An 18,143-nucleotide genomic window follows, 5' to 3' on the forward strand; every position below is an offset into this window, starting at 1 on the left:
TTCTGTGTATGTTGTCTGTTTCTTCAGTCGTGTGGGAGCAGATTGTTGAGCTAAGGGAGGAAGTCCACAACTTTCATGGCCTGCTTAGCAAGTTTGATTTGATGTTTTTCAGAACAAGACCCCCTTCCATGATGTTGCTCTAATGGAGGCTTTTTATAAACCTTACTAAAGTTTTCCTTTCCTTTTTAGAAAAACTAAGAGACGAAACTATGCGCAGATTGACAGAGAAATACTGCAAATATTATAAGAGCTCAGAGCTCACATTTCTTTCCCCCAAATCACTTTGACCTGAATGATTTCACTCATCAAACAAACAATACAAACTTTACACTTGAAACAATCTTCTGAACTGTACATGGGTTATAATGATTTGGACTGCTGAAGCTTATCTCATGTTATGTGACATGTTCTGGAATATATATCTGGAATATGTATCTATCTGTCTCAATTTTCAGTGCTTGGAGAGGATGATTGACAGCTATCAGATGAAGGACGACATACTCAAACTGCAGAGGCCTCAGGACATGCTCAGGTGAAATTTAAGGTGAAAGTTCTGGGGTGAGGTTAGAGTAGACAAGCATGGCAAGCAATCTGACAGACTGCTATTACTAAAGTAATTATGATGATGCATCCTTATAACAAGTGTTCTCCCCTAGGTCAGATGTTTCTGAGTTACAGAATAAGCTTCAAACTATAACAATATCGAAAGGCAAGGCTCCCAATAAAACGGGTAAGATATCTGGTAATTAGCTTTCTGTTGATCTACAAAAGATCATTGAAATGCATTGAAATACAAAGTGTATTTTTCTGTTTGCTGAGATCAGTTTTCATTGCTGTGTGCATGGTCTCTTGCATCGCATACTAGGCCGAACTGAACAAATAGGACAGAGGGTTATGCCAGCCGGTTCAGATTCAGGCAAAGTGGAACATGCCAAAGGAATGACACCAAAGATCAAACTGGAAATCAATGTGTCTGCCAGGTAAATGAAAGCACACAAATAACATTCTTTGCTGTTTCTCATCTATTACTGACAACAGTAATTCTTGTTATCATCTAATTAATAAGCACACTTAAATTGATGAATATGTTATAAGGGTAACCACATTAGAAGTGAATTCTTCATTTTGTCTCTGTTGCAGAAGGAAATAAAGTTCATAGCTGGAATCCTCAATCTACCTTTTGCCCTACCTTGTCTCACTGCCAAATAAAATAAAATGTGTTCTACACTGACAATTATTTTCTGTTTGAGCTTTGTGCATTCAACACATTTCTTTATCAATAATTCAGGTAAAAGGCTGTTTTTTTCCCATCAATATTTATGTACTGTAGACTATTAAACACAGGAGGTTGGTGGCACCTTCATTGAGGAAGACAGGTTCATAGTAATGGCTGGAACATAATAAATGATATGGTAATCAAACTCATTAATACATTATTTCCATGTTTTTTGATACCCTTCAATTTATTCCATTCCAGCCATTATTATGAGCCGTCCTCCCCTCAGCAGCCTCCTGTGGTAGACTGCATAATCAATGTATATATTGTAATTATTTTGGGATTGTATCAAAGAGGTTTATAAATTCTGAGAGGCGGGTTGATAATTTGTTTGACCAATGACAACCCTAAAAAGCGCCTTAATCTTCCAATCAGATGAAAGAGTTCAGAATAATTTCCGGATACAATTTCTATTTGTTAGCGTCATTATTTGGGTCACTTATCTGGTAAGAAAATGCTTAATCCAGCGGGTTTTATTATATGGCTAACATGCAAACAACTAAATTATACATCCATCACGATTTTAAATTACATGCGTGATTCTCCTATTTCAAAAAAATTGTGCATAGCTAGCATATTACAAATCCAGCGTTAGTTAGCTAACACAAGCTAACTTTGTTTTCCTCGCGCTCTAACGTTATTAGCTATTACTATCTAGCTGCCTCTTCAGAAATCATCCCAAAATATACTGTTCATGCAATTAACAATATTGTTGGAAATGGACTTGTAGAATTTTCAGGACGTTTTGTATAAAAGGCAGTATTGTTGAGCTCCTATTTTTATAGCTGCAAGCTATAAAAAAAAAAGTCCATGCGCGATGGCGGGGAATTTAGCTACTACACTATTGTGTAGTGTGAACATGGCCCCAACAAGAGAAAAGTAACGTTAATCATCGACATCTGACTAAATTATCGGAAATAAAATATAGTTTGAATTTATGTGGAAAATACGGTAAAAATATGTTTGTTTACACAAGCGTGACGTATTAGCTCGCACATGCGTACTAGCAGATGGTCTATAGCGGCAGAATATTGATGCAGTTATAACATCTCGTACATTTGCAAATAGGGGCAAAGGGCTGGGGAAAATAAATTAACGCACCTCCAACTCGTAATTACTAATGGGAAACTTGTCTGTCATCCCTGTGCTCCAATTTGCTCTACTGCCCATATGATGAACTCTGTCTCTGACATCAACTACTAAGGCCAATATCTCGATAACAGCAATTTCAGCAGTTCAATTCAACAACAAAAAAATGATTTATAAAAGTGTTATTATAACACTAATATGTATATGAGTGTGAAAGCTGTACTTTTCCGTTCATGGTTGACACAGCTTGTTTGCCATTAACCGGCAATCAGCATTCTGAACGAGTTCAAAGCACATGGAACCCACACATTCGTTGTTCCCAGTTTTTCATGTAGTATTTTTCAAAATTACGAGATGAACGCAGCATGACTGCCCAAAATCAAATGAATATCAGCACCATACACTAGCTATAATATATGCTAGCTAACACGATTGACATAATTATTTATTGAATTTGACCGTCAACAGAACTTGTTTTGTAAACTCCGAAAAATGTAGCTATTGTATTTTACAGGTTATACATCGAGAATGGGACGCCGAAAGTCAAAGAGGAAGCCACCTCCCAAAAAGAAACTGACGGGTAACTTGGACACCCAATTCACCTGTCCCTTTTGTAACCACGAGAAGTCCTGTGATGTCAAAATGTACGTTCACTTGGTTGTGTTGAACAGTATATGGTCTCGCTGTAAAATATGATCACTGATTACATGTTGATACATATCCTGACACCCTATCCAAATGCACATTTTATTTTATTTTTTCAGGGAACGCACTCGAAACACAGGGATAATATCGTGCACCGTCTGCTTGGAAGAATTCCAGACTCCCATTACTTGTATCCTTTTGATTCTTTGATTGGATCACTATATTCACTTATCTACACACCATATAGCTTACATATTGGCTTGTACATTTGTAAAAAATATATATATATATATATATATATATATATATATATATATATATATATGGGAAACTTGTCTGTCATCCCTGTGCTCCAATTTGCTCTACTGTCCATATGATGAACTCTGTCTCTGATATATATAAATAAAAAGCAATGTCTTTACAACTGTACCTCCCAGATTAACTTTTCCTTGACATTTGTCCCCAGATCTTTCAGAACCAGTGGATGTTTACAGTGATTGGATAGATGCTTGCGAAGCAGCCAATCAGTAGCAATGGTCCCCCTGACTCTATTCCTGTCTGACCTCACCCCTCATTCCCTATGATGGGTCACATATCTCTGGCTGGGCCAGGGCCTTGTCAAGTAGTGATTGTGGAGAACAAACAAAGACAGATAACACATCTGTGAAATCTTCAGTGTCTACACACTAATGGATTTGATATGAAGAAAGATACACTTCCTGTCTTCCCTCTCTGTGGCAGGGTGGGATGTGGGTAGGGCAATGAAATGTCCCAATGGTCCTGATCTTTGAGAATCCCACTAAGTTTCAAACCACCTCATCATTTGTTATGTTTTACAGGTAAGCCTATTGGTGGATATGTCCCCCTTTAATGGAGCAAGTAGGTTACATTTGTAAACATTTAAAAGGGGTGATTCTGTAGTTTTTTGTTTGATGTCATGATTTTTATTTCAATTATGTTTTTTTTGTACGGGAATGACTTGATCAATAAACACATCAATGTAATTCACACCTAACTGCATCTGTCACATACCGCTGAAATGGTTAAAATATCTAGAACAAATATGAATGAAAATTCATCTGATATGGCCTGGTGGCAAGTTTTGCACTCACAACCCAAATTAAATAATTGTAATTTTGATGTGATTCATTGTATTGCAGCTAATTTCATTGTAAGTGAAAGCCAAATAAATACAAGATTTTCAGAATACTGAACAATTGATAGTCTGAACTACATTGACACACATTTTTAGACCAGAGGGTAATATTGCCAATTGTATTTTAGCTAGGCGCTGTTGGCTCTCATTCTAAACTAAAAATATTTTCTTCATGCACAACTGACTTCGTATACAGCTATTGGACATGTGACGATACAGAATAAGTTAGGTGCTTTAATAAAAGACACCTCTTGTGGTACATATGACTTTTACCTTAAATCTGTGGAATATAGTTTTTTTTTTCTCCAAATGTTAAAGGGATTTCAAAACACTAGATGGCACACTGATGTAGAGGGGAAAAATTCAATATGGCCTTCAGATTATGAGCTCAGCATCAAACAACGTTCCTTTTAAAGTATTAAGCCTTCAAAAGTTTGACAAATCATCACTATAATTTCCAGAGGTCAGAACCTCAGGAGGGACTCTATTTTATGTAGCGTTATCTCCAATACCTCCTATTTAAAAACATCACAATACCACCCAGTAACGGATATCAAGACCTTTCAAATGTAACTTAAAGGGATAGTTCACCCAAATGTAAAAAAAAATGTTTTCCTTCCTGTAAGCAATCTATGGACAAGGTATAACCAATGTGTGATCTGTGGAACGTTCCAGGTGCAACACAGGAAGTGTCTGATCTTGAACAAACCTCTTAGCAAGCAAACAAGCCTGCTTTTCAAAGGTTTGGTCAAACATGCACAGTTTAATGTTTAAACCATTAGCAGCTGTGTTAGGCTACATTATCCCGAGCATAAATATGTTGCAGACTAATGCTATTAATTTGCGACTGCTGGTACAAGGTGATTACTTAATGAATCCACAGAATGACTGTCACATCTTGCAGTGCTCAAAATCACATTACATTCAAGATCTGCGGTGGGTACCCCATATCATGTAGTAGTTAGTGATACAGGGTCTGCTGTTTTGAGCTATGACTAAGTGGACGTTAATTAGACCGTTATCTCGTGTATAACAGTGTGCAGATGTTATGGCTCTCAATGACCTGACTTATCCTCATTTCTTCTAGTCATAAACAATTCTATCCATGTACATATTCAACAAGGTGATGCAAAGTGCAAATAGCGCAGCAATATATTAAAGCTGTGTGACATGGAAACTATAGAGGGATTATAACTTGTCTCATGCAAACTGGCCTATGTGACATCCACATTAACATAGCTGACACAATAGCTAAAATTTCATCTGCATTGTTTACCACTAATGAAGTATGCGAGACGTGTTGAATACTGCTTATAATACTACAAATATTCAAATCTATTGGCTTTTCACAATGCCTTTAGGGGCTCACATTAATTCAAGTATCAGGTTTGAGAACCCTACTACTGATCTTCTAATGATTTAAAGAATACTAGAAAAAACATTCCATCTGTGGTATAAAATGGCTGGTTGGCAGTCCTGTGAGCTAGAGCAGGGGATGTCAGCACAGCGCAGAGGTACATACACAGGCAAAGTCATAAGGAATACATCTGATCAAAGCTTCTAGTCCATGCCCCGGTGTCCTGGAAGACTCAGTCTGATTCTCTGGGCCTCGAGTCATCCAGAGGGATTGAATCCCAGAGCGGACTCCTGTTCCTCAGGGGTTAAAGGTTAACAGCAACATGTCGGTCACTTCTTTCCATTCAATGAACTTTTTCCTGTATTCTCAATGTTTAAGCTTAAACTATAAACTTAAACTTTATAAACTATAAAATATCTATCAATAAAAAATGATTGATTAAGGAATGGGTCTCTTGACATTATTAGTATTTTTAGTATTTATTTTGACCGTATTTGAATAGAAAAATCTCCATTGCAAAGGGAGAGAGGGATGTGGGCCACTACATTACATTTATTTTAAAAAACAAGGTCAAAGAGATTGAACCAGGCATAAATCCCCTCAAAGGACAACAATTATTTGAATGGTTGATCACAAAAAAAACAGCAAGGGATGAGGATAATGAAAACAGTAAATAACAGTTTGGGTGGTCTTGCTGGTGGAGAGGGGTTATTGAGAGGAGTAGACTGGGGTTATCCTGTTCTCTTTAGTCATAGTACACAGTACCGTCAAACTCAGCCCTCTCCCCGTTGTTGATGAATTCATCAGGGTTGGAGCAGTACTTGTTGTCGTAGACCTGCCGAGGGAGGCCGTATGTGGTCATGCCCTGTTGGGACGCCATCTTGTTGGTGCCCATCTGCAGTGAGACGGTGGAGGTGTCGCATTCCTCCAAGCCCAGACTCTTGTCATAGATGTGTCTCCTGGTGCCAGGGGCCGTCATGCCAGACTGAGAGAGGAAGAAAAGCAGGGGAGGATTAGATATAGGCTACAAAGTGTAATATATTATATCATATTAATTGCTTTCATGATAGGCAGAGAGAGGGAAAACTCCCAAGATGTGCAGAATGTTAGTCAATTCTATCTCTACCAGAGAATATCTATTTGTGAAATCAAATGCAGCCCCACCTGGTTGGCACCCTTATTGGTGCCCATCTGGAGGCTGATGGTGGACTGGTCCAGAGGGTTCTCCATTCCCCCCCTCGGGTCATACAGGTGACGCCGCGTGCCATAAGATGTCATGCCCTTCTGGCTGGCAAGTTTGTTGGTACCCATCTGGACAGACAGGCAAAGGTAGCGCACTGGTTTTGCCTGAACTATAATACCATTAAACCAACCCTATCGGCCAAACTAAAAACAAATGAAGGTATGTTATAACATGCTGCTACTACTACTTATATTACACCTGTAATAACAGTGATATCTTAGTGTATAAGGTGTATATGATACAAAGACTGTTCTGACCTGCAGGCCGATGACATTGCGCCCTTCCTTCAGCATGTCTGGGGCGAAACGGCGCTGGTGTGCTGTTGCATACTTCACTCCCATGTCATGCTTGGAGTGGAAACCTTTGGACTGGGCCTGGTGAAAGAGGGGAAGGTTAGAAAGACACATTATGGATCCTCACGTGAAGTAGAAGTAGGTTTCTTACAAGCCACTGACAATACTTTCTACATACAGTACTGTACAATGTACTGAGATTCCTCTATGGGTTTCCACTCACAATTCCAGCCAGGGTGATGAGCGTGCTCTGGACCTGGGTGTAGTTGGTATTCTCAAACAGGTCGTTGGCCTCAAACAAATCGTATGGCTTCATACCATAAACTGTGATGGCTCGGACAAAATTGCCAATGTTTTCCAGCTGGGCAATGAAAAGGAAAAAGAATTAGCCAAGAGAAAATGGTCCACTGAGGTAAAAGCAAGAGTACAAACAAAGAGGACACCAGTTACTGAGTTATTTGTTATTTTGATATTGTCACGTTTGTTTAAATAGTCATTGTATTTGAGACTCAGGACTTCAGAATGGTCAGCTGTGTGGGGTTTTCTTCAAAGCCCTACTCACCAGTTGGATAATCTTTTTCTCTTTTATTCCTGACAAAGGGACCACATGTGAGTGCATTGATTCTTAGTAACATTGTATGTCATGGATGATTCTTTGGAAGTGCCTCAACAAACACTTAAAAGTGCTGTTTTCTTTTTGAGTCTCATATAAAAGAGCTGAAGACACACGCGGAGATGTGCCTCATTAAAAAACGTAGCTGCAGCTTGGAATGTAAATAAATAATCACTATGCCAAGCAAAAGACTATCTATCTGGTTACATATTTTAGCGAGTTCAGTGGATGAAAGGTATGGAGTGGAAAAAACTACTGACTCTTGGCATGCTTATGCTGCTCAATACTATGCAAAGTATCTATAATAACTATAGCCTACTGCACGTCATGATGGGCATGATATTATATAATAATATAGAAACATTTATTCTGTCTCAAAACAAGCTTACCTGATGCCAGTTTTGAGGGGAAGTGTTAATCTTTCTCACAGATCCTGGCTGAAGTGTGTTGATAAGTCTACACACAAGGAAAGAGAAAGCACAGAACAACAGTCAAAATACTGTTCTGACTTTGAGTGGCCCAGTCATCATTAACAGTGGGGAAATTAATGAGACTGAATGATATTGGAAGCAACAGAAAGTAATATGGTGATATGACACACAATATGCTCTGCCGTTCTGCATGACATTCTGCACGGCCACAGTACTGAGGAGAGTATCGCTCACTCACTCGCACAAGATGACCCCATCCTTTAGGTTCTCCATGAAAGGATCAGCGATCTTCTTGCCTGTTACGTCCTGGATCCACAGCCTCAGCTCCTCCTCCTTCTGGGGGTCATACTTCTGGGCCAACTGAAGAGGCATTCGGAAAGTTTTCAGACCCTTTCACATTTTCCACATTTTGTTACATTTCAGCCCTATTCTAAAATGGATCAAGTTATTATTTTTCCGCCACACACAATAACCCATAATGACAAAGCGAAAACAACGCAGGGAAGGGGTCTGAATACTTTCCGGATGCACTGCAAATGTGTTGCATTTGACTGCATCCTAACATCTGCAGACACTCAGGTTAATGTCTTGTAACTGTCAGTTCTGCATGATGAATGATCTTGTGACAGGTGCTTGGCTACCTGAAAAATACAAATGATCTTACAACAAACTGTAACTATAGTAAAAGAGTCATTGAACTATGATATTCATCAGAGCTATTATCCCTCCTCCCTTTTCCTTTCTCATCTTGTAACAGAGGGATAACATTCCTCTCCACTTTCCTTTGAAAGCCTACCCATTGTAATAAAACCTAAAGATGAAGATTAGAGTTAAAAAACAACAGGAAGAAAATGAAAAATGGCCAGGGGACATTCCTGCATGGAGAAACACTGATTCTCCGCTTCCTTGTATCTCCCTATTGGCACAAACGCATCCCCCTAATACCAGAAATTCTATGGTGGGTCTGTAGCCCCCCTCTTGCTCTGCGCTCTCTCCTTTTCTGAATGTTCTGCTCACTCACAGTCTGGGAGAGGGCTTGTGAGACCAGGAGCCAACACAAACAGGTATTTCAAAGCAGCAGGGTTTGCGTAGCTTCCAGTCCATCACACCAAACTTGGGAGAAACAGCTCTCCCTATTACTCCTCCCTGTGCTCCCTCTCTCCCTCTGGGTTTTCCGGAATCTGTCCTTTTACAGTGAGGCAATCTACTCAGGCAAACCACATCTGATAATGAGATGCCAAGACCTGCAGACAGCACTTGCATCCAGCCAAGGTATTTTGGTCAGAGTTTCATTTAACTGTGTCAGGAGGTCAGGAATGTAATCAGAACTGGTTCATTTATTTAAAAATGTACAAGTCTTTGATGCCAAAATTGGTACCTATCCATTGATTCTATCAGTGTTTTTCATGTATGAACTCAGTGGAGAGAATATAAATTAAATCATCGTAGGTCATGGAATTAGGAATAAAATGGTTTAAATTGATACAAACAGGGGTGAAAGTAAGACGGAACGGTCCAGTATGGAGTACTGGCAAAATAACGAGTGGGTTTACGTCATACCGGTAAAACATGAACCTATCACAATAATGAAAACAGATTTAAAGAAAACTGTAGGCTATCACACTATTTATCATACCGCATGTCATTCGCATGAAAAATTATGGACTTGAATGGACTTGAAAACTTGTGGAATACGCTCCAAAATGCAGTGTGGTTCAACTACAACACTGACGTTTTGATAAGGCAGAGATGAGTGGCCAAGACTGAGATGCACGAGGACAGCAGTATACACATCAATTCAGGTTACAAGACTTGTGCAGGCCTAATGAAGGACAATCACCGAATGTCATTCAGAACACTTTTTGGTGTTTTGTAAGTGATGTATCTTTGCATGTATCAAAAAGGCACTGCTGTGTGGATGCCGGAATTATTTTAGTGTGGAGAGGCGTAATAGTTGGAATAGTAACTAAAATCTGGACACTGACTATAGGCCTCATATGTCGCCTATTATAATGTTAACTCCAGCAGAATTAAGTGTTCCTCGCAGTAAAATTATAAACCAAATGCTAATTTTGTCTCCGGGAACAGGAGTGGAGAAATACAATTGATTTATTTCAGCATCTTGAGAGAATGAGATTGAGGCTTTTAGGGACCTGTTGTGTAGCCTTAAAGTGCAATTTTCTTCAGCTACATAAAAGCTGACAGTATTTCATTTTCAGCCACATTAAATATGCTTCCAAGACGAACTGAAATACTATCAGAAACATGTTGGATCGTTTTCACAGCTTTTCATTTCCTTTAAACCGGTCAAACAGATGTCATTTGGAAATCTCCCTGGTCCCTAAACGTCTTCACTCCGTGAGAGAAGCAGAAATGAAAGAGAAACTTTAACTATGTCACCTATAAGGAACAAAGATTTAAACGCAACATGCAACAATATCAAAGATTTAACAGAGTTACAGTTCATAAAAAGAAATCAGTCAATTGAAATAAATTCATTCACATGACTAGGTAGGGGCACCGGGGATGGCATAGGCCCACCAACTCGGGAGCCAGGTCCACCCACTGGTGAGTCAGGCCAAGCCAATCAGAATGAGTTTTTTTCCCACAAAAGTGCTTTATTACAGACAGAAATACTCCTCAGCACCCCCACTCCCCCTCCTCAGATGATCATGCAGGTGAAGAAGGTGGATGTGGAGGTCCTGGGCTGGCATGGTTACATGTGGTCTGCGGTTGTGAGGCCAGTTTGACATACTGCCAAATTCTCTAAAACAACGTTGTAGGCGGCTTATAGTCAAGAAATGTATATTAAATTGTCTGGCAACTGCTCTGTTAGACATTCCTGTAGTCGGCATGCCAAATGCATGCTCCCTCAAGACATCTGTGACATTGTGTTATATGACAAAACTGCTAGTGGCATTTTATTGTCCCCAGCACAAGGTGTGATGATCATGTGGTTTAATCAGCTTCTTGATATGCCACACCTGGCAAAGGGGAAATGCTCACTAACAGGGATGCAACCAAATTTGTGCACAACATTTTAGAGAAATAAGCTTTTAGTGCATATGGAACATTTCGGGGATCTTTTATTTCAGCTCATGGAAAATGGGACCAATACTTTACATGTCCCATTTATATTTTTGTTCAGTGTAGATTGTAGATGTTGCACTGATAATTCTATCGATTTATGCCATCATTAGCAAGGCTTTATCTAGTATTCTAGATGAGCATCAAGTAATGACAGAAGAGGAGCTGTAAGTTGACTAACAAATGTAACAAAATAAAAAGCAGAAAAATATCTAAATATAGCTTAAAAACTATTCCCGCACCCCCTGTTGTTCAGACGTCCCTGATTAACTTGCGCAGGTAGCCTACATTAGCGTTTTGAAGTCATTGATTGACACTCAGATGAAAACACATGACAGGTCATGTTAATGCCACATTAAAAGGTAGGCTAATGCATTTTAAAAGTTAAAGGACAAATCTTCACTATTAGGCCTGTAGAGATCCTATTAAATGAATAGGGATTCTATATATGTAATTCTACACACACAGAAGGTCCCTGTCCCGGGAATACATTACATTTACTTTCACCCCTGGATACAAACAATCATGTTGAAGGTTGACATTCCAGTGAATCCACAGGGCTTTGTTCTGTCTGTCTCTCCTCTGCCTCAACAGTGTTTTGTCATTTCTCACTGGAGTGTAAATTGTTTACAGAGAGACACTTGCTCAGGTTGTAAGACAGAGCTCAGGGACACCTTAAAAGGAGGTTTAGGTTGCTGACGTACCTGTCTATCAGTCTCTGGTGCATATCCGCTATCATCGGATGTCATGCCATATATATATATATACTGACTGGTACACGTTTGAATATGACCTATTTCTATACTACAGCACTAATGACAATGGTGGCCAAGTATAAGGAAATGTTTGTTTGAAGAGTGCCCCTATAAAAGTATGGACAGGAAACCACTATGTATGCAGGAACCAGGGCTCTTCGAACACGATAAGGTTGATGATAGGGATAGCAAATTCAGTTGTCATTGACAGACATGGAGTTGGGAGTTCTGGAATATCCTGGGATAGTTATTTGATCCCATTGGCAGAGTTATGCTGTGTCCCAAGCTGAACATGGGTTGTCAGCAGTTATGACACACACACACACATATCGTGCATCACTGTTATTGCACTGTCACTGAAAATACAATCTCTCCCAAACATTAGTGGATGTTGATAGCACAGTCCTACCTACATGGTAGGCCTACAGTAGCTGGTCCATAGACTCTTGGTTGGTGTTGATGACTCATTTAGTTCTTGCCTAGACTTTAAAGGGGCAATCTACAGTTCAAACAATAACAAAGCGGACAAACCGCCACTGATTTGGTAAAATAGCTTAGGGATGGGTCTGTAGAAATGTAACCACTGATGGGTTCTGATGATGGGGTAAGAACAAGGAACTAAGCTCATGAAAGACTTATAAGTCATATTCTTCAAGAATCAATGGGTATCATGAATTTAAAAGTCCAAAATGAATGTAGCGATCACAGATTGACCCTTTAAAAAATATATACATACTGGTAGCCTTCTAGAGACACCTTGAAATCAGGCCTTGTGGGCTCATCTGGGAGGAATTATGTCATTGTGTTCTGTGACATACAGGTTAGGTGATATCACCTGTAATCTAAATGACCCAGTTCGAAGTTGTGAATCAGAGACAATTGGTTTGGATGCCCTCACATATTAAACGATAAAGTAAACTTTAAGAACGGTAGGCTGCCATTTATCAGTATAGGCCTAGGCCCTAGACCTATGATCACCATTGACAGTCCAATTTGACAGTCCAAAAAGCCTATTCGATAAAATATCCTAACAGAAAGCAAAAATATATTATTGGCCCTCGATATACCATTGGTTCCCCTACAACTAATACATCTGAGAAGATGCACGTAGTGACAAGATATGCGAGCGTCAAGTGCGCACCTTCCTGAGCGCGAGCATTCTCTTGGCCCACTGATGTCAATTACGCAAAGACCCCATTATTTTAATTTCAATTAAAAGAAAAGCTACATGACATGCGAGATACATACCTTACTTTTGACCTCAGCAGAAAGTCCGAAGGATGGTCCACCTTTGAAATTCTTTGACATAGTTATCTTTGATTATTCACAGAGGAGATTTAAAAATGGTGAAATACACCCCTCTATCCTGGCACCAGAAAACCCACAGAAAAGTCCTCTTTCTCCCTGGACTCCAATGGATATGACAGACCCGCGGATTCAGATTCTGTAACGTTCTTGCTCGCTCTGGTGAGGCTGTGGACCACTTTGCAACACTTTTCTCAATCTTTTTTAAACTCTTCCCATCTGTGGATTTCTGGAGTGCGGCGCGATTGGCTAGGGCCACCATCCAATCCCGACGTTGCCTCTTCCTCTGGGTGATGTCACTAGTATGGCATTTGACTCGCTCAGTGTCACTTTTTCCACCTTAAGGGGAATTGGATGTTGGATGGAGGATCCTTTTCAATTGCCTAATTTTACTGCATCCCAATTTCACTTTCATTACCAAATGAAATAAATATCAAGCACATCACAAATTCATAGACCTATAGCTATTATTAAATCGTTGAGGGTCTACCTCACAATCACAGGTCAAGGCAGACCTTTAGAGTTTTGAATTACACATTTAACTTTATATTTATACAAAGTATTATAAAGTAATATTTATACATGCTGCAAGGTGTTTCATTACTGTAGATGTAGATCCTATATGACACAATTATTTGTCAGGCCTGAAAGTATTGACCCATCCATCATAAACCTGAAGAAGCTTGGTTTATATTGTTGGGCAAAGAGGTTCAAGACCAGTGTAACCCTAATTACGGTCATGGTCAAGGATGGCTAAGAAAGCAGATATTGAAAAGGCTAAATGGATACTTTCTCACTTGAGCATATTTAATTGATCACTTTCTTATGTAAAATTATTTCAGTATGAATAGCAATATGATTCATCCTGATAATAATACATTAAATGTATCCCAAATGTATTTACGCAGTGATTAACATTTTATATGTATTCTTCCTACCATTTTCAACCCTGATGCTTTACAATTCCTGTCTTGGTTTTTCCATAACAAACTTGGAACTAAATACTACAATCTACTTTTTAAAAAGTGCTTCACTCCACTTCTCTGCTCGTCCACAGGCAGATGACAGGGGAATAGAATGCAAAGCCAGAGGGCTGTGGAGTGTCAAAGGGGAACAGGCAGCACTGCTCCCCAGAGAGCAGCATGATGATTCACCCTACTGCTATTAGTCCTGTCCCACTTTCACTCTCACATACATATGGTGGTAATGTGTTACCAGACAGGGAATGAAGAGAAGGTTCTGGAAAGAGCACTATGAGGGGATGGAGGATGGGGAAAAGGGTTATGTGGGAATGCTGGAATAGTGGAGTTCAAACACCCTGACCCAGTAACAATACAGGCAGGATTACTGTAAATCAATCAAATTGATGATAAAATGCCAAGAGTAGTATGGTAGAGCAGCAGTGAAACGGTCTGCAAAGCTAACATGATTCCAAGTGGTTTTTAATATGGAGTTTTCCTAGACAAGGATGGATAATTAATGACTAATTCCAGTTACAGTGTAATTACACGTTGGAGCATATCGTTGGGACACCAATGTGTTTTTTTGCAGGGCTTCTCAAATGAAGAAGAGTGGAAGTCAGGTGGACTTTCTCTGCCTGCGACAAAGACAAATGAACTATTTCCACCAGTACACCAGCATGAAATACCTGTTTTACAATGGTTTCTAGAAGATCACAGACCTGCCAACATTATAAAAGTAAATGATTTGGGTTGAGAAGAGTAATAATGCCTCAGCTCAGACGATTGCAATTGCACTGCATTTGTGTGGAAAAGGTCACACATTTTTTGACGATAAATGAGTTTCAACCTGATAGGCTAGCTGTGGTGGTAGTAGAAGTTTGAGTTTGGCAGACATCTTTACACACAATAGTCTATAGTGTATAAACCAAGAGGTTATGAAGCTTAGACTCTTACTGGGCTACTGATCTAACTACTGAGCACCATTAACAATGTTAACAACTACGTTATAACCCAATAGTTGACGTTTAATATCAAAACATAGTCATGAAGAGTTTGAAGAACACTGTGAATCTGAGTACACACTTTAACAAACAATGACCAGAAAAAAGATACACTAAGCAAAGCTTAGATAGAGCTGGTTTGTGAAGATAGGACTCATACACCATAAAGGGCCAATCAGCAGTTAAAACAATAGCCACTGTTTTGGTAAAAAGCTGAGGGATTGAGCTGTAGAAATGTAATCACTCTCAAATTCATAGACAGACCTATGGATGCAAGGACTGACCATCCATGATATCAACATTATAGTTTTAGCCATGTTTTGAGGCTATACAGTGTTTGTTTACATTGATTTTGTTTACAAACATTGGAGTAAAACTGGCTTATATTTTGGGTTCTGGTGGGGGCAAGACATTACAATTAAGCTCATGAGGCATTTAAGTTACATTCTTCAAGAATCAATGGAAACATTCATTTATGTCTAAAAAAGGATGTAATAACTGATTGCCCCTTTAAAGCTCACCTTAAAGTCTTACTTTAGGTATGAGGCTGCGACTGTGATGACAGACTAAAATTATAGTGAAGCCTTGTGTAACATGGCCATAAACAGACTGTCAGTGAAATACAGAAGCGCACAAGCACAAAGAGAGAGAGTAGCTGAGTGTGGGACCAAGCAAGGGTCTTATAAACATCTCAAGGAGAGAAGAGGCACACGGGAGGAATTTGGACACTTTATTTGGGCATGATGGGAGAAGGAAGGGCCATAACTGGCTGGAGCAGCCCAGATGTAATGTGATGTGAAAGTGGAATCCCTCAAAGTGATAATGAATTACTGTTACATGCTTGCTGTGCAGTGGGTCTGTTGTGGGTCATGTACAGTGAGAGGAAGCATAGGGAACATACCACACCTCCAGATTGGAAACCTCTTATGATGGTCTGTTTATTTGAACGCTAACATGCTGGAAATACTGTGTTGCATGGAGTCTTGAGATGACAAGGTTTGGATAACTTTACAACTTTAAATTCAAACTGAATTAGAAACACAAGAAAAGAGCCATTAGAGAGGGTACACCTTGGTAGGAAGGACACCTAAGGCTACAAACAGAGCTCAGGCAAAGGGAGATGAGAAGACTGAGGCTTTGGGAGAGCTATGAGATCCAAGAGAGGCAGACAAATTGTGCAAGTCATAATATTTGACAAAGCAAAGAAATAATGTGCACGTGTGTAGCTGGAACCTGTTGAGAAACATGGAGAAGCAGCGAGAGACAGAAAACTGCTGTTCTGGATGGAAGAGGGGCATTTCCAAAGTTCCAGCTACCCCCTCCACACCCTCATCCACTCTGTCTGGCTATTTATGGTAGAAGGCCTCCTCAACCTAGGCTGAGAAGAATTCAGAAAGCTGGGTTCTTAGCATCATAATTTGGGGTGTCTATGTACAGTAGGACCGAAAGTTGAAACAAAATATGGGCTTGACTAATACATTTTTTGGTGAATTAATACCCAAGTGTCTGTGTGCATTTATAAAGTGTTTGTGTATAGTAGCTGATAGCAAAGTGCTATTTGATAAACTGGTTAAAAGTCATGTTAAATCCCCACTGAATTGTCAAGGGTTTTAAGTACCTTGTAAAAAATCTGTTATTTTTATAGCCTCTCAGAAGTCTGGAATGTTGATTTCAGAGTAGTTTTTTTAAGTCTGGGAAAGCTTACTGCACAAATACCTCCTCAAACATCCCAATACTGCATTTGTTACTTTAATGTAACAATATGCTGCTCAATAGTGCTGGTTAAAGACATGGGGAGCTTGATTACTGAATGGAACTGCTGAAAGCTGTAAAGATGCTATGTAAAAATGGAAAAGGAGATTTCACTAATACTTATAGACCTAAATGATTGAATCCGTGTTTTCAAATACACTATCCACTTACAGTAAACATACAGATTTGTGATCTAAGGAGCACCAACAGATTTGCAGATTCAGTCAGACTACATTACAAGCACTGACGTCTGTGCATTTATGTTGTGTACTAGTGTAGGTGACAGTGTGTGTGTGTGTTTGAGTGTGTAGCAGAAGAGATTTTCCTCGAGTCTCATGTGACCATGTTTGGTAACACTCTCCAGGCCCAGTCTGTGACCCAGCCCCTTGACCGGCGCACACGGTAGAGCTCGATTCTATCAGAGCCAAACAGTGGTTCAGATGCTTCTTTCTCTCTAACTCCTGTAGAACGGGCAGAAGAGGAGCGGTAAGCTGGCACCCTCTCACACAGGTAACTATTATCTATCCTGTTGCCTAGTCACTATCCCTTCATTTTTTTTAATGCAACCTTTATTTAACGAGGCAAGTCAATTAAGAACAAATTCTTATTTACAATGACAGCCTAACCCGTACGATGCTGGGCCAATTGTGCACCGCCCTATGGGACTCCCAATCACGTCCGGTTGTGATACAGCCTGGATTCTATCCTATCTATCTGCAGTGGCACCTCTAGTACTGAGATGCAGTGCCACTGCGCCCCTCAGTAGCCCTACCTATATGTACATATCTACTTAAATTCTCGGACCCCTGCACATCGACTGTACTGCTACCCCCTGTATACAGCCAAACTATCATTGCTCATTGTGTATTTATTTCTCGTGTTACTTTTATCCTGCATCGTTAGGAAGGGGCCGTAAGTAAGCGTTTCACTGTTAGTCTACACCTCGTTTCCGAAGCATGTGACAATTAAAATGTGATGGACTAGCTAGACTGGACTGAGCCAGACAAACCTTAGAAGGCTTAGAACATTCCAACACTGCTGTACGCATTCTGACTACGATGCATCCAACATGCAGTATTTTCATAAAATTGTCTGTGTGCACCAGTGTAAACAAAATACATGAAAGTCAATGGTGTTTGAATTGATACTCTGAAGCCAAAAAGCCATGATTGAGACAA

General features: G+C 39.7%; 1 protein-coding gene and 1 long non-coding RNA gene across 2 annotated transcripts; one reads left to right on the forward strand and one right to left on the reverse strand.

Annotated features, from left to right (window-relative positions):
• Window positions 1–1,688: 1,688 nt before the first annotated feature.
• Window positions 1,689–3,515, forward strand: LOC139421368 (uncharacterized). Its single transcript, XR_011635614.1, has 4 exons — window positions 1,689–1,722; window positions 2,880–2,945; window positions 3,130–3,200; window positions 3,477–3,515. It is a non-coding gene; the product is annotated as an uncharacterized lncRNA (long non-coding RNA).
• Window positions 3,516–3,924: 409 nt separating this feature from the next.
• LOC139421367 (calponin-1-like) lies at window positions 3,925–13,517 on the reverse strand. The gene is made up of 7 exons (XM_071172191.1): window positions 13,194–13,517; window positions 8,342–8,463; window positions 8,062–8,128; window positions 7,283–7,420; window positions 7,024–7,140; window positions 6,688–6,834; window positions 3,925–6,508 (listed from the first exon to the last, which is right to left on the reverse strand). The coding sequence occupies exons 1-7, from the start codon at window positions 13,251–13,253 to the stop codon at window positions 6,269–6,271; spliced, it is 891 nt and encodes a 296-aa protein (XP_071028292.1). The 5' UTR covers window positions 13,254–13,517; the 3' UTR covers window positions 3,925–6,268.
• Window positions 13,518–18,143: the final 4,626 nt, after the last annotated feature.

The sequence above is a fragment of the Oncorhynchus clarkii genome, chromosome 12, assembly GCF_045791955.1.
Source record: "Oncorhynchus clarkii lewisi isolate Uvic-CL-2024 chromosome 12, UVic_Ocla_1.0, whole genome shotgun sequence".
Taxonomy (NCBI): domain Eukaryota; kingdom Metazoa; phylum Chordata; class Actinopteri; order Salmoniformes; family Salmonidae; genus Oncorhynchus; species Oncorhynchus clarkii.

Coding starts and splice junctions, on each gene's coding strand:
- LOC139421367 (XM_071172191.1), bottom strand. CDS start 13,253: ATGTCAAAGAATTTCAAAGGTGGACCATCCTTCGGACTTTCTGCTGAG. Junction 8,464..13,193: donor CTGCTGAGGTCAAAAGTAAG/GTATGTATCTCG, acceptor ATGCCTCTTCAG/TTGGCCCAGAAGTATGACCC. Junction 8,129..8,341: donor GATGGGGTCATCTTGTGCGA/GTGAGTGAGCGA, acceptor CCTTGTGTGTAG/ACTTATCAACACACTTCAGC.